Source organism: Stegodyphus dumicola, chromosome 7 (assembly GCF_044657685.1).
Source record: "Stegodyphus dumicola isolate Sdum_Otavi_A_Nest chromosome 7, ASM4465768v1".
Lineage (NCBI taxonomy): Eukaryota > Metazoa > Arthropoda > Arachnida > Araneae > Eresidae > Stegodyphus > Stegodyphus dumicola.
Window position 1 is genome coordinate 27,233,047 of NC_140774.1, and position 15,008 is coordinate 27,248,054.

Sequence of the window (15,008 nt, forward strand, 5' to 3'; positions counted from 1 at the left end):
TGATTTTTATTTAGAAAAATAAATTCTTCAGTACTTCTTATGTAAGTATTCATCAGCGTGTTCAACACAAAAACGGAACACATGAATAACTCCTCTTTTTTCATATATTTCCACGCTTTGTTTAGTGGTATATTTTTATTCTATCGTTCAGTCAAAAAAAATTAGGTGAGTTTAAGTGTGCTGCGGTAATGAAAGAATCAGTCACGCTTAACAGAGTTTGACAACTGATTTATTATTTCTATTTTACGCTGATTGCAAATAAAAATGAGTTTAAACAACATGACTGTAAGTGTTTCGCGAAATCTTATCCAATGAATCGAGCTTAGACAGCGACGTTAAAAACGCCATAAACCTCTAAAAGTTTTCATTTTAATTAATTTCTTCTTCTTTAAGTTTCTTTAATTTTCATTTCATTTTATTAAGGTTTAAGATAGTAATCAAAGTCTAATCGCGAACATATACGTCAATCATAAGATGTTTAATTTCAGAATAGAATATTATTAAAAGGAAACACTATAATGTATTTTCTTCACTAAAGATTAAAAAAAAAATTCTGAAGGGTTTCAGATTTTAACGGTCCAAAAGGATACAAATCCAAAAGGATTTGTTACGGTTTCTTCACGCTCTCGCTCAGCTCGCAGTCTAACAGTCTGTTTTTGCACTCACTCCTGCTAAAACATTTCTTTTTGTCATATATAATTCAACAGCAAAATTACAAAACTTTAAAAGCAGCGCAACATAATATGTTTAGAATTCTCCATGCAGTGTTAAGTGCTGACATAAACAATTTTCTATTTTTTCAGTCTTTTCTCAGTTTATCATATCAATGTTCAGTTTTCTTATTGAGATGGCTTCACAAATTCTCTTGAATTTCCGATAGACTGTTTCGCGCGTTGGAGATAAAAATGTTTTATTCCGTACAGTGTTTCCACTCTTGCTTTCAGATCGTTGAGTTTGTTAATCAAATATTATAAAATATGAAACATAAAATTTTAAACTTAAAATTCGGGCTTCTCGGTCCCGATGTTTGGGTGGAGGACTACTTTATTCAAAATTCAATGGTCCTAGGTATCGTGGTTTTTTCACTATGCGAAGAATATACCTACATACATGCAGATTGTTCATTATTATATGATTTCTTTAAAAATAATAGAATAGAACAGAAGTGAGTGATACTATTTGGTGACAATAATTAGAAAAATGATTCATATTCATAGTGAAAGACGAAAAATTCCGTTTAGAGACAGACAACAGAAATAAGCCCATTTAGGGTTTTAAAAAACTTAAAATTTTATAGACGCATTCTGTATATATAAATAAATTATTGTAATTTTTTTTAGCTTATTACTGAAGAACTGTTTTCCCATTTGCGATTACATAATATAAAAAATCTGGAAGCTTTCAGATTTTATATTAAGCCACAGGGACACTCTTTTCATTTTCGCATTGATACGTTTCGAGAGCATTTGAACTAAAAATATTTAAAAACAGCATACCTTTAGAAATTCTAATAGACAGTCTCGCTCTTTGGATATAAAAATATTTTTTTTCCGTACAGTAAGATGCCACTGCTCGAGTTGAAATGAGTTTCTTAATAAAAAAATCGTTAAAGTTAAAAAAATATGAAAAAGATTATAAGACAAATTCGAAATTCAAGGTTCGGGCTTCCAGGTGCTTATATTAGGGTGGAGAACTACGTTATTCAAAATTTGATGGCTCTTGGTAACGTTGTTTTTTCACATTACGAGAAACATACACACCTTCATGCAGATTCTTCATTATTTAATTTCTTTAAATATATTACAGGGTGGTAATATTTGGTGGCAACAATCGATGCAAAATGCCGTATCGAGACTAATAGCCCTTCTGGACTATTAGCTTAAAAAAAATTAAAAAAGAGAAAATCTGAAATGTTTCAGATTTTAAATTACGTCCAAAGGGGCTTTTTTTTAACATTTTGTGTGTTACATTTATTTATTAAATACAGCTTTCTTCGCACTTAAACCATAAAATTCAGTTCAACAGTAATATCGCAAAATAGGTTTAAAATTAGCATATCTTTATAATTTCCAATACAGAGACTCACGCGCTGGAGATAAAAATGTTTTTTTTTGTACAACCTTGCCATTGCTCGCTTTGAAATCTTTGAGTTTGTTAATGAAACATTCATTAAAGTTTTACAAAATAGAAAATCGATAATAAAACAAATTCCAAATTGGGTCTTCCACATGCCCATATTCGGAGGAGGATTTCGTCATTCAAAATTCGATGGCTCTATGTACCGTTGTTTTATCACAATGCGAGAAAAACAGACACATTTCTGCAGATTTTCCATTATTTAATTTCTTTAAATATAACAAAAGACGATAATACTTTGTGGCAACAGTTTGAAGAGTGATTCGCCGTTTGCAGTGAATCGACGCAAAATCGCAAAACGAAAACAATAGTCCTTCAGGGAAAAATTCCTTTGGACTAAAAAAAAAAAAAAAAAAAAAAAAAAAGGAATATATTTCGAACACAAAGTTTTGAGAAAATTTAACTTGTATCATTTGTTATCAAGTATAAAATGTTTTATTAGATAATTCTCCTATTAATTTCACCGATGAAAAAGCGCTGAAACACGTGAAGGGCACATGAAAAATTTATTTTCCAAATTAAATTTCGCTGTTTGTCGTAATAAGAAAAAGAGATAACTGTTCTACACTGAATTTCTAACTATACAGGCGTGTTCAAAATTAGCATTGTTACTTATCGTCTTGGATAAACAGTCAATTGAATTGTTTAAAATGCAAGCATGAGTGGAACAGTGGTACATAATACAGTTACGTGGTTGGAATCGAGGGCAGAAACATATGCCATGTTACGACAGGTGTATCAAAATAACACAACAGTACGGGTTACACATTTTTCTTCGGCATGAAGTATTCAAAGAAAGAAGGGAAATTGTGACAGATTATTCATACTATGAAGACACATTTTTAACATCAAACAGAAGTATAGTGAAAGACCACTAATCCGGCATACGATCAGATAACAGTGTAATCTGACAAGGCTATAATATAAAGCATGTCATAGGGAAATAATCGGAAGCACTCGATATTAGCGTCGAGGACAGAATAATGATGGCTGAATGTTATGCAGTTAAAGTCTGTTGAAGAATGAAAAAATATTCATAATCCTATGAGCTAACCACTCTGAACTGCTGAACTCAATCCACGAACAATTCGCCTCACCGATGGCCGAGCGGTTAAGATCGCTGAGTTCGACATGTTCAGGGATTAATGTTACGATCGCTTGCCTGAATGCTCAGGGATTGGTTCGATCCCAGGCGAACAGAGCTGGTTGTATACTATTTTGTTTTATCGGTTTTCCCCGAGGTTATTAGACAGAAAACGTTATGTTCTTCCCAGTGCTCGAGTTCAATAACGTCGGCTGAAGTAGAGAAGAGGGAGAAACGATGACAAAAAAGAGAGAAAGGAGTAGTTGCTTTTGAGTAGATCATGAGTCAGTGCGATTATATGCTCCAAAACTGCAAACATTGCAGTATTCTTTGTTTGTACCTTTATTTTCTCCCTGTATAGGTGAATACGAAGCAGTTTCCTTCAGAAAGTCTTTCATGAAGGCATCCTTTCCTTTAAGGAGATACCCTCATGTGTTTTGCCGTATTCAAATAAGCATCGAACCTTCAGGCTTAGAACAATTTTCTAGTTATATTTTCTGAAGATGAATTTGTTGAACAGATTAAGGAAAATAAATACATTCGGGAAATTTACTGATCTTCACCACAAAGTAAAGAAGTAATGAATATATTCTCCTTAATTAGTACTGCGTTGACAAGAATGTGGACATTCAAACTCTCAAAATTCTTCAATCAACAGCGGAACTGTAGATTCCAAAATGTACATTGATTAAGAATAAATGGCGAATGTTCTCTAATTTATTTTCTGGTATGTTACCAGGCATTAAATATATTTTTAGAGTTACTGAATACAGTTAAATTAGGTTTACAAGAATTGATTTTGATAAATCTGACATATTGGATCATTCTTACTTACCAAATCTGCCGGATTACTCAACTTGTAATATAAAACAGTAAGTACTACTTTCGGCGGCCATTTAGTTTTTTTTTTTTTTTTTTAAGAACTCAAGAAACCGTTAGGCAGCTGTTATTTTACCATCGTTCAGCAATCTTACATTAAAGAATCGAAAGCAGTTCTGAAAAATCTTTTAATGAATGGATGCAGCACCGAACTAAATGTATTGTTCAGACTGCAAATACAGTGAGATCTTGGTTCACGAATTTAATTCTTTCCTGAAGGCTGTTCGTCAGCTGAAACAATTTTTCCCATAGAAATTCTTGTAAAAATGGATAAATTCTTTCCTGGACCACAGATGCTTGCTTATTCAGTAGCGCTTTGCGCACAAGTTTATAACCCCAAACAATGGGGAAAAAAAAAAAAAAAAAAGAAAATTCAGTACTAAACCGACAAAATTGAGCTTGTATAAAGAAGAGTGAACGGTATAAGTGGGAGGTGATGAGGGCGATGTTATTGTTTGGATGACAAATTCCTCGCTATAAAAACATCAGGTAACTGTTTTCAGAGAATATTTTCTTTTATTGTTTCTTTGTCTATAAGCGCCACTCGATTCTGCTTGAGACACAAAGAGCTTCTGTTTCACTCAAAATTCCTCCAATATGATTTGTTGTTGAGTGCGTTTCAAAATGTTTCCAAAATGAAACACATCATTGTCGTTGAAAATGCTTATGTTATAACTTTCAGCTAGTTTATCAGAGTGATATCTTTTCGTGAAAACTTTGCATCTTACCTCATTTTGCACAAATTTCACGGATCAGAGAACTAGGATCATTTATACGACAATCGCTTTTTTTTTTTTTGCGACTTCTGTAGTTGTTATTTTTCTTTCATTGTTGAGCTCATTTCTATGCTCCTTTAGTAGCTTCTCCGCGTCTTCATGGTTAACTTCCTAGCCCATGGACTTGCCTACAAACACAACATCATACATAACACACACACAAAAAAAAGTCCTAACTTGTAAAAGTGTTCAAAGTCTCCGCAAACAAATGAATCTGATCATAATTTACACTAGGCAGAATTCACGGTATTTATTGTACGTCACTTGTTTCCAAGCTTTACTAACGAGCTAAGCAGATAGAAATATTAAAATTATGCTTCAAGAAGTGCCTGAACGTTAATTTTTTGTCAGAGATTACCTCAAAACATCTCTGAAAATTATATGTTTCTGACTAGAGTGTTCGTAAATTGAGACACCATACACCACCCGGGGCGTTTTTGTTCAAATAATTTGGTGGTGAAAAGAGGCGTTCGTAATCCGGAATTAAACACAAAGCCAAACACGAAACGAACGATTCAACCCTGTTTAGCTTAGCGTTAAAGAATGTTTTTATAAGAGACTTGTTTTATTACTTTGATCGGTTCTAGTAAAAACTTCTAAGAAACATTGGTTTAATTAAAAATTTATTTCAATGTTAGAACTATTATTCAAGGTCATTTTAATAAATACTTAAAAGGCGACGTGGAAGCGATCACTAAAACAGAATAATATTGTATCTAATATAGACAGTCAGAAATCTCTGCAGATTAAAAAATTTATAAAAATCAAATAAATTGGCAAAGCATTTTATTCTTAAAAATGAGGCCTTTTTTTGGGGCGGGGCTGCAGATAAACATTTCATTTAGTTCTTTACAACAAAGGGTGTCGTACAATATCGACAATAATTCGCACTGCTAGAAGAGAGTTGAAAAATATTTTATTAACACTTTTGCAAGCGTAAAACTTGAAGCTTTGTAATTAAAGCAGTGTTGAGAGTATCCGACCACCAGATGAAGCTTACAATACAGTCTTCAGCGTTACTTAGATAGTAGTATTTACTATCGTCTTAATACAAAGACCTCTAGCAAAGAAAATTTGAACTAAATGTTTATTACTAACCTCCTTCCTTGCGAAGGTCAAGTTATTTGAATATGCGAAACATTGAAGGCTATCTACCTACGGGAAGAGATACCTTCACAGAGAAATTTTTAAGAGAAACTACATTGCATTTACCTTACATATGGGAAAAACCAATCAAGCAGGCAAGCCCATTCGAACTCAGGTTGAACTACCAGTATTCAATGATTTTAACCCCTCGGCCAGTGGTGGAGCAACCCCCTCAGAAAGAGAAAAGTCCTCCAGATTAATTTTTGTTCAAATCATTCTTCATTTATACACTCCCCCCCCAATTTTTCTAAATGCTGAAATCTCTAAGATTTTCGGACCTACGAATTAGAAATACATTGCTGGCTATTAAAATTGCAACATATAAAGGAAAGCAAATAAAAAAAAAATATTGCACGCAAACAGTATGGCATGAAGACAAAATGATTACATTTATAAGCATTTTGGAGTTTTTAGCGAAATTAGTAGAAACAGCTGCCACCTCTGACAGCTAAAACGACCCTTACCCCATTAGGCATGAAGTAAAACTGGGCTTGGATGACACAAATGCGCAACTCATTCCATGCTGCTTCAAGTCTATACCACACTTCATCAACCGTATTAGCTGGAGAGTGGTGGCAGGCCAGTCTCTCAGCAACCCATGACCAGATGTTTTAAATGTGTTGGTCTATATCTAGAGACCGCGCAGGCCTGGGCAGCTATCGGATACCGTGTGTATCGAGAAAGATCAGAACACGGCGTGCAACATGTGGTCTTGCATTATCTTGTTGGAACATGGCGTTTGGGGGCCTCCAAGATACAGCACAACTAGTCAGAAATATATCCATCTGCGTTCAAATTACTGTCGATCCGAACTAGAGATGTGCGTGTCGTGTACTCAATGGCTGCCCAAACCATCACACCAGGCGCAAGGCCCCTATTCTGATATCGAATATAAGCAGGCGATGTGCGGTCTCCTCGGACACTCCAAACACGTATACGGCTATCAGAATACTTGCACGTAGAACCGGAACTCGTCTGAAAAGGCGACATTGTGCCACTCCTGTACTCAGCTTTGTCGTTTGGCGCACCAGAGTCGCTGTCTCTCTCAATGCTCCATTGTTAAGGGAAGCCGAAGTAATGGTCACCCAGCTGATTGTTCACGCGGCTGCAAACGTTGACGCCCCTTAGAAGCTGATACTGGGCGTGCTGCAAACATGCTTATTTTGTGACTAATAGTCCCTGATGCGGTCGTACGGTTTTGCAGGGCTGAGCTCACAATGTATGTTCTCTCGGGCGTTAGATCGGGAGGGCGTACAGATCCTGCATGCCTCAGCAATCCACTGATTTCATATTCGCATGACAGTGGTTGGATGTCGACCAGTGCGACCGGCGATATTACGGAACGATAATCTACACTTTCGATAGGCAACGATCCTGCCTTTATTGAATTTCGAAACTTGCTGGTAAGCATTTGCGCTTCTTATTCGAGGGATAACACGATATTCTGAGCAAACTCCAACCTTATAAAGCATTTTCCGAATGAGAAATCCACTACATAAATTTTATGCAGTGCTTCAGATATCGTTTCTCCCTCCTGCGTCGTCTAAATGCGCTGAAATACTAATCATTTGCATAGCCCAACTTCTTCATCCTTGCATGTGATTCTGACGTTTGTCAGATAATTTCTTCCTGATGTAGCAATTTTAAGTGTATTTTTAACTGATTATGAGTATTATACCCTGAAGAACCAAAACATTACGACCCCCTACTCAATAAAGCGTTACGTGATCCTTGGCCTGCAAAAAAGCTGCAATTCTCCTTAGCTTGGATGCCACAAGTTCTTGGTGGATGACTGGAGACAGGTCGTACCAAATGTCTAAGCGGAGGTCACGCGAAGTCGAGATATCTCGACAAGGTGGTGTGTGAACTCTGAGTTGCCACTCCATGACATCCTAAATGTGCTCTATCGGGTTAAGATACAGCAAGTTAGGTGGCCAAGACATTAACTGGAATTCATCCTTATGCTGCTCGATCCATTCCAACACAGTTCGAGCCTTGTGACATGGGCGTTGTCCTGCTGGAAGAATACATTTGCATTTTGGAAGGCTGACGTAATGTAAGGGTGCAAATGGTCCGCAATTATATCCAGATAGTCCGCAGCTTTCAGGGTCTGTTCTACCACAACTATCAGTCTCAATGCCGTCCATGAGAACGTTTCCCAAAGCATAATACCGTCACCACCAACCTGTGTATAACCTGCTGTACAGGGGAGAGCAATCATTCACCTGGAAGATGGGGTACCCTGACACGACCATCAATGTGATGAATGAAAAATCGTGATTCATCCAAGCAGGCAACTGTCTTTCACTTATCCATGGTCCAGTCTCGATGTTCCCGGGCCCAATGTAGGCCTAGGTGACAATGGCGCTTGGTCAACAGAGGCACACCAGGGTGGGACGTCTGCTGCGCAGTCCCATATCCAATAGTGTCCGCTGAACTTTGTGTGTTCGGAAACACTTGCACTTAGACCTGTATTGCATAGGACTGTTACCTCAGCCACTGTCTGGAGCCGCTTTTGCTGAACCAAGCGGATTTGTGGAACTTTGGGCGTCTGCTGCTGGCTTCATCGTCATTTATCCATTTTGCAAAAATACTTACAACGGCAGATCGTGAACAATCTACCAATTATACAGTGTCGGAGATACTCGTTCCGGGTCTTAACATTCTGTCCTCTATCAAATTTGCTTAGATCAGCAACCTTCCCCATCACTCGCAAAAGTGCAAGCATGATTTCTTACCTTCTGCAGCAGCAGTTAAATACCATTCCCACTTATTCAAGTCATTGTAATTTTGATAATTACTTTCCTGTCATTGTAATTTAGATAAAAAAAAGAAACCTTCAGGTGTTTTTCAACAGGCAACACTGTACAATAAAAATTATTCATATAACTCTTTAGTAAGCATGATACTTATTTATATGCATATATGCATTTGCATATGAAGAAATCTATTAATAAGAACCCACTTATTTTCTTTCTATGCAGGATTTTAATTACATAAATTTTTTAAATAATAAAAACCACCAACATATCACTAGTATGGAAAGCATAAATAAATACCTTTCTTTTTTTTTTTTTACTTTTTAATATCTTGGTTGGCACTTCAAGATATAAAGTGTGAAAAATCTGGTTTCAAATTTAGATTCCATATTTAACTTTTACATATATCCTTAACAAATAAATAAAAAAAAAGTCATTCTTCATATTTGCTCATTTATGGTGTTCTCGATATTAATTTTACTAGCCACCAGCTATGTAGAGTTTCAGTGAAATTTACAAATTTTATAATGTTCTTGAAGAACTGATCTGTAATTATCATACACAAATATTGTAACATGACCATTAATACTGAAGATATTTAAATATACTGATCAAGTGTATTAAAGTATTAATAGAGATTAATGGATATTTCATTATTTATTTTCCCATAAAATCTAAAATTTAAAATTAATTTTAACTGTGACCTTATGCACAGTTACTTTCTTTGGTCATTGTTATTTCCTTGATACTTATTTTTATTTGCTTCTCCATTACTTCCTTGGTCATTGAATAAGACTTGAGAAATTTTCAAATTTGCAACTAAACCATAATACTTATAAAACCATAAACCATTACCTTTCATGGTCATGAAATAAATTTTACACAAACAATAGCATAAGTATACTAAATGTCATATTATGATAGTGTCACACCTAATTGTATTCCTCTACCCTGAATTCAGCATTAATAACTAAACTTATCATAAAATTTGAACACATCTAACTTTCATGTTAATTTACGTTTCATTTCTAAAAAAACACATGGCATAAACATATTCCCGTTAAACTTTGCATGTATTTTTTACCACTATCATTATTATTTTATAATATTTTAAATGATATTAACACATAACAAATAAATTAAAAACATACGAATATTAAAATGATGCTCTGAAGAAGTTTCAATAATTAATATACGATTATTTAACAATGACAAAAAATCTGATGTGAAAAGCACATGACTCATTCTATGGCTAATCACTTTTGAGTTATGAGAGACATATACATACATATATGTACACACACATGTATATGTGTATTCACAGATGTCATGCCGAAACTAGTCAAAAGCCCCAAATACAAAATTTTGACACTTTAAGCCAAACCATTTTTGAGTTATGTAACATATGTACATATAGAGCTCCCGACAACAAGTCAAAAGTATATTTCCTCTGAAGCTTGAAAACTGAAATTTTTTGCATTTACAATACTTCTTTTTCCCTTGCTTTATAACAAGGAAGTAAAATGCTTTGAACATTTGCTCAGGAAAAGGACTTTTCTGGAAAAAGATTTCCTAAAGACAACCTATAGATATGGTTCATACAGCAATCAGAGGAAAACCATACATTAACATGCAGCCAGTTTCAGAAATTCTCATCATTGTCACAAACAGTTTATTAGCATACCGTGAGTTGTGCACTATTAATATCATTATAGGTAATATATTTCTCTTGATTAATTATAATGGTTCACGATGGCATTTTGATACAATATCATGCATACATTTACAAACCATTAGATATGTAACTTTTTAGTTAAAAAACCATTTTTTGTCAGTATTCCCCATTGCTATTTTAGTTCTTATTCTGGGGTTTAATAATATTACAAATATATACAACGAAATTTTCATATTGCATTCAAACTCACATAAATCTAAATAAAATTAAATCATACACTAACAAATACTTTCTGACTGAATCAACAAGAAATGACAAAACTGATGATGATTAACAGAACAAATTGATAGTAATTATTCAAATATCAATTAATTTTTGTCAATATTTTTTCCCCCAATAGCGGGCACAAGCATGAACTTATGCTATAGTACCAACAGTTGACTGAGATATATTTAATATTAAATTTCACACTAAAAAGTTAATAATTTTCAAAGTTTAAGAAATAAATTTTCCTATGACATATAATTATGCATTAAACATTCACAAATTACTCATAATAATGAATCTTACATGTATTTCTTTTATGATATATAATAGCACTGAAAAAGAGTGAATGTATTAAATTACACATATTAATGAACAGTTTTATACCAATTTATTGCTGATAAATTGTCTTCATAATGATAAGTTCACTTATTTATAAGAAAATGATATTAATTATTAACACTAAAGCTATTTCACAAAAAGCTGATTATCTAATTTTAATCACTAAAAAAAAAAAAAAAAAAAAAAAAAAAAAACTTCTAGTTACAGTTTACTTTCTTCTTATAAGGTTATAAATTGTACATATTAAGAACTCTCTTCCATAGCATTTACTACATGAAAGTTTTGTACTGTTCACTTTCTTCTTGTAAGAATATAAATTGTATATATTATGAACTCTCTTCCACAGCATGGCCAATGGTTGCATACAGACCACAAAGACTTTTTCTGGTGTTGATAAGAAAAGACTTTACAGATTGTATGCAGTCTAGAGCTCTAGTATAAATAAGAATTATTAAACAAACTTTATAACAGTTAATTTAATTTTCAAATTTGTGTAAATTTTTCATGCTTTCTAACTATTTTATGACTATGTCATATAAATGCTCTCATAAAATGGATGATAATTTGAAATGTAAGCTAAAGCAATATCATATGGTTTTTAGGGACATTATGATGAAGCTTTACCATGTTTTTTTAACATTTATTGAATTATCTAACCACTGAACAAAGTTGTATAACAATCCTACAATTACCTACAAAAACATACTTATAAAATATAACAGAGATAAAAATGGGATGGTTGTGTAATGAAACATAATTTCTTAATATTAATAAAAAGAAATACACTTTAAGAAACACCATCACACATATTTCATACGAATAACAAAATACAATTAGTTACACATGCATAACCAAAACACGACAAACATATATAAAAAATTAAAACAGGAAAGGTTCATACCACCAACTGATTCAGTTGTTAAACCTTTAAACAACAGATCTTCTACATGGAACCCAAACTCTAAGTATGATTTATGCATCTGAAATATATTGTGCAATACATAAATGACAAAACACGGGCATATTGGTTACATTATTACACGGTATTAAGTAAAAATACACAAAATCAATGATTACCTTGGAATGGAAAATTAAATAGGAAAACTGAAAAAATCAAAAATACATGGACAGCAAATTATATATCCAAAACCGCAATAAAATGTCAAACGGCGCGAAATCATAGGGCTTCATATGTGATCAAAACATCAGATAACATTAAAGTCAAGCATTGTGTATAACAGCACATTTTGCATGAACTAAAGCATTGAAGTGTCACGCTCTGATTCCCTATCGTGCGAAAACGGTTTGTCGTTGGCTGGCACAACAGAAACAGATTGCTAATCAGTAGACAGTAGCCAGCACCCGACAAAATCAAAACAAAACAAGAACAATTACGGAAATCTCAGTTACGGTTTATTTCAACTTAACTGCAATTCAATTTTACCTTAAATAATAATTAAAAAAAAAATAAATAAAGATGAACTAATAAATATTACTGAGACCATAAGATATTAATAAAAAAATTTGAGAAATGTAAAAATAAATCTGCCTGGTCTTACCTATATTTTAGGTAAACCTACATCTTGAAAAATATTCACTCATTTCTAACTATTTTACTACTTATTAATTAATGAAAATTTTCATATATATATATCATTATTATAAGAAGATGAGAAGAAAATTTCATGTCCTTTTACTTTACATTGGAAATTTTATTTTTGATTTTGTGTAATTCTTTTCCCATTAGCACTTTGGCAAAAAATTATTATTTTGATGCATGAAATATTCTTCCCTGGACCATGATAAAAATCTCTAAGGATAATTTGTAAACAATATTAAATCAATAAATTTGAACTGCTACTGTTTTTTAAATTCCTGCCTCCTTTTTTTTTCGAAAAACGTTTAAAAATCTGGCAATTGCGGTTCTTTTACCTTTTGTTTTCATTATTGATATCAGGACTGTAAGGTATTAAGTTGAGGGTATTGGACTGATCGCGTGAAATTTTCAGTAGTACATATTTAGCGATTTTTTTTTTTAAGATTTAAAATGCCAGAGAAGTATAATTACGAATGCATTGCTGAAATTGTAACCGATGGTGGTGCTAAATTAACTAAATACAAATCAACAACTAATGGAATGACCATATGCATTGCAAATGTTAGCGGTCCTTTGGTGAGCGGTTATTTATGTATAGGTAAGGAATATTTTCTCAGTTCATAATGCTGTTGAATATTTTGAAAACATTAGGGCCAAAGATTATGACTCGGATCTTAGATTTTTAATTGATCGATATTTTCATAATATATGCTTATAAGCTTTCATAATATAACTGGGTAATAATTAAGATTATTGATATTATTTTTGGTAAAAATATATTTACGGGTGCCACTTAACGAAAATTGGTTATTTTTGGCGGTACACGGACACCGAGTTTGTGCAAAAATAACAAGTCAAAGAATTGCACAAACTCGGGTTGATCTTTACATTACGGTAACTTGGTGATTTTTTGGCGAAAATTTGGCGACCAACTCCCCTACAGCAACCCTCTATTTTTTTTTTCCCCGCCGCCATTTTGTCTTCACGAAGTAAAGACATGTTTCTTTTCTTCTTATCTACTGAACACTTCTTCCAACAATCTACTAGCCGAATTACACTTATGCTAGAAATTTTATCAAACAAAACTGCTTAATCATGACAAATATTCACTGCAAAATTCGGAAAAAGTGCACAATACCATACACCTTACGCGTTTTTCAAAATAACACATACACATAAACCATGTACACGCCGACTTATTTTTACTTAAAAAAACATCCCAGAATTGCACAAAAATGGCATTGCGCACACTCTTCACTATATCCATGTACACTGCTTTTTTCTCATAAATTCGAAAAATTTCACGAAAATACATGACAATTTTCTCAATCTTTAAACCCGGTAAAAAGAACATATATGAAATTACCTGATCACGAAAAAGTATTTACCCTTTACAAATATGAACATTTCCACATATAAAATAAATAAAATATCCAAAAACTTTTACCTCTAAATCATCTATTACATTATACACGTCACCAACGAATTCATACATGAAGCATTACAAATATTTAGTATCAAATATTTAAATTATTTCCATGCACGTTTATTTCAACTTAAACGTAAACCAAATTCCTACAAGCATAAAATTCACAAAATAACTATCATTTCATTAAAATATCACTGAACCATGTACACGTCGACTTATTTTTACTTAAAAAAACATCTCAGAATTGCACAAAAATGGCATTGCGCACACTCTTCACTATATCCATATACACTGCTTTTATCTCATAAATTAAAAAAATTTCACGAAAATACATGACAATTTTCTCAATCTTTAAACCCGGTAAAAAGAACATATATGAAATTACATGATCGCGAAAAAGTATTTACCCTTTACAAATATGAACATTTCCACATATAAAATAAATAAAATATCCAAAAACTTTTACCTCTAAATCATCTATTACATTATACACGTCACCAACGAATTCATACATGAAGCATTACAAATATTTATTATCAAATATTTAAATTATTTCCATGCACATTTACTTCAACTTAAACATACACCAAATTCCTACAAGTATAAAATTCACAAAATAACTATCATTTCATTAAAATATAATTAAATTCAAAAACACCACTTAAAATATACATGAGCACATACATTCAATTAATAAAAATTACCTTACAATCCTAATTACTTTAAACTAAATCATTGCTAATAACAATTTTCCCAATAATACCAAATTCCTTTCCACCTTACATTTCCAACAATGCATAAAAATAATTAAAAATACTAACTTACCTAATCTCCTTCAGAATCTTCATTACGTGGCGGATACACTTTTCTTCATTCTCTTTCAGAATCTTTAAAATCATACTTATCTTTCAAAGCAAGATA

The 15,008-nt window shown here is 32.8% G+C and overlaps 2 protein-coding genes across 4 annotated transcripts in view; one reads left to right on the forward strand and one right to left on the reverse strand.

Annotated features, from left to right (window-relative positions):
- The window catches only part of LOC118185759 (high affinity copper uptake protein 1-like), a 50,530-nt gene extending 38,073 nt beyond the window's left edge, over positions 1-12,457 (reverse strand). The window contains exons 1-2 of one of the 3 annotated variants that reach the window (XR_015041954.1): positions 12,139-12,457; positions 11,963-12,041 (exon numbers count right to left, since the gene is read on the reverse strand). Coding sequence is in view for 1 of the 3 variants with exons in the window: in XM_035355665.2 (XP_035211556.1) it covers positions 11,963-12,041 (79 nt within the window). In the remaining 2 variants the exon portion in view is untranslated. The remainder of the gene's footprint in view (positions 1-11,962; positions 12,042-12,138) is intronic. The other 2 variants (XR_015041955.1, XM_035355665.2) reach the window with 2 other exon arrangements.
- A 538-nt stretch (positions 12,458-12,995) lies between these two features.
- LOC118185760 (uncharacterized protein C05D11.1-like) overlaps positions 12,996-15,008 on the forward strand; it is a 95,200-nt gene continuing 93,187 nt past the window's right edge. The window contains exon 1 of the mRNA XM_035355666.2: positions 12,996-13,256. Coding sequence (XP_035211557.1) covers positions 13,109-13,256 — 148 coding nt within the window. The 5' untranslated portion in view covers positions 12,996-13,108. The remainder of the gene's footprint in view (positions 13,257-15,008) is intronic.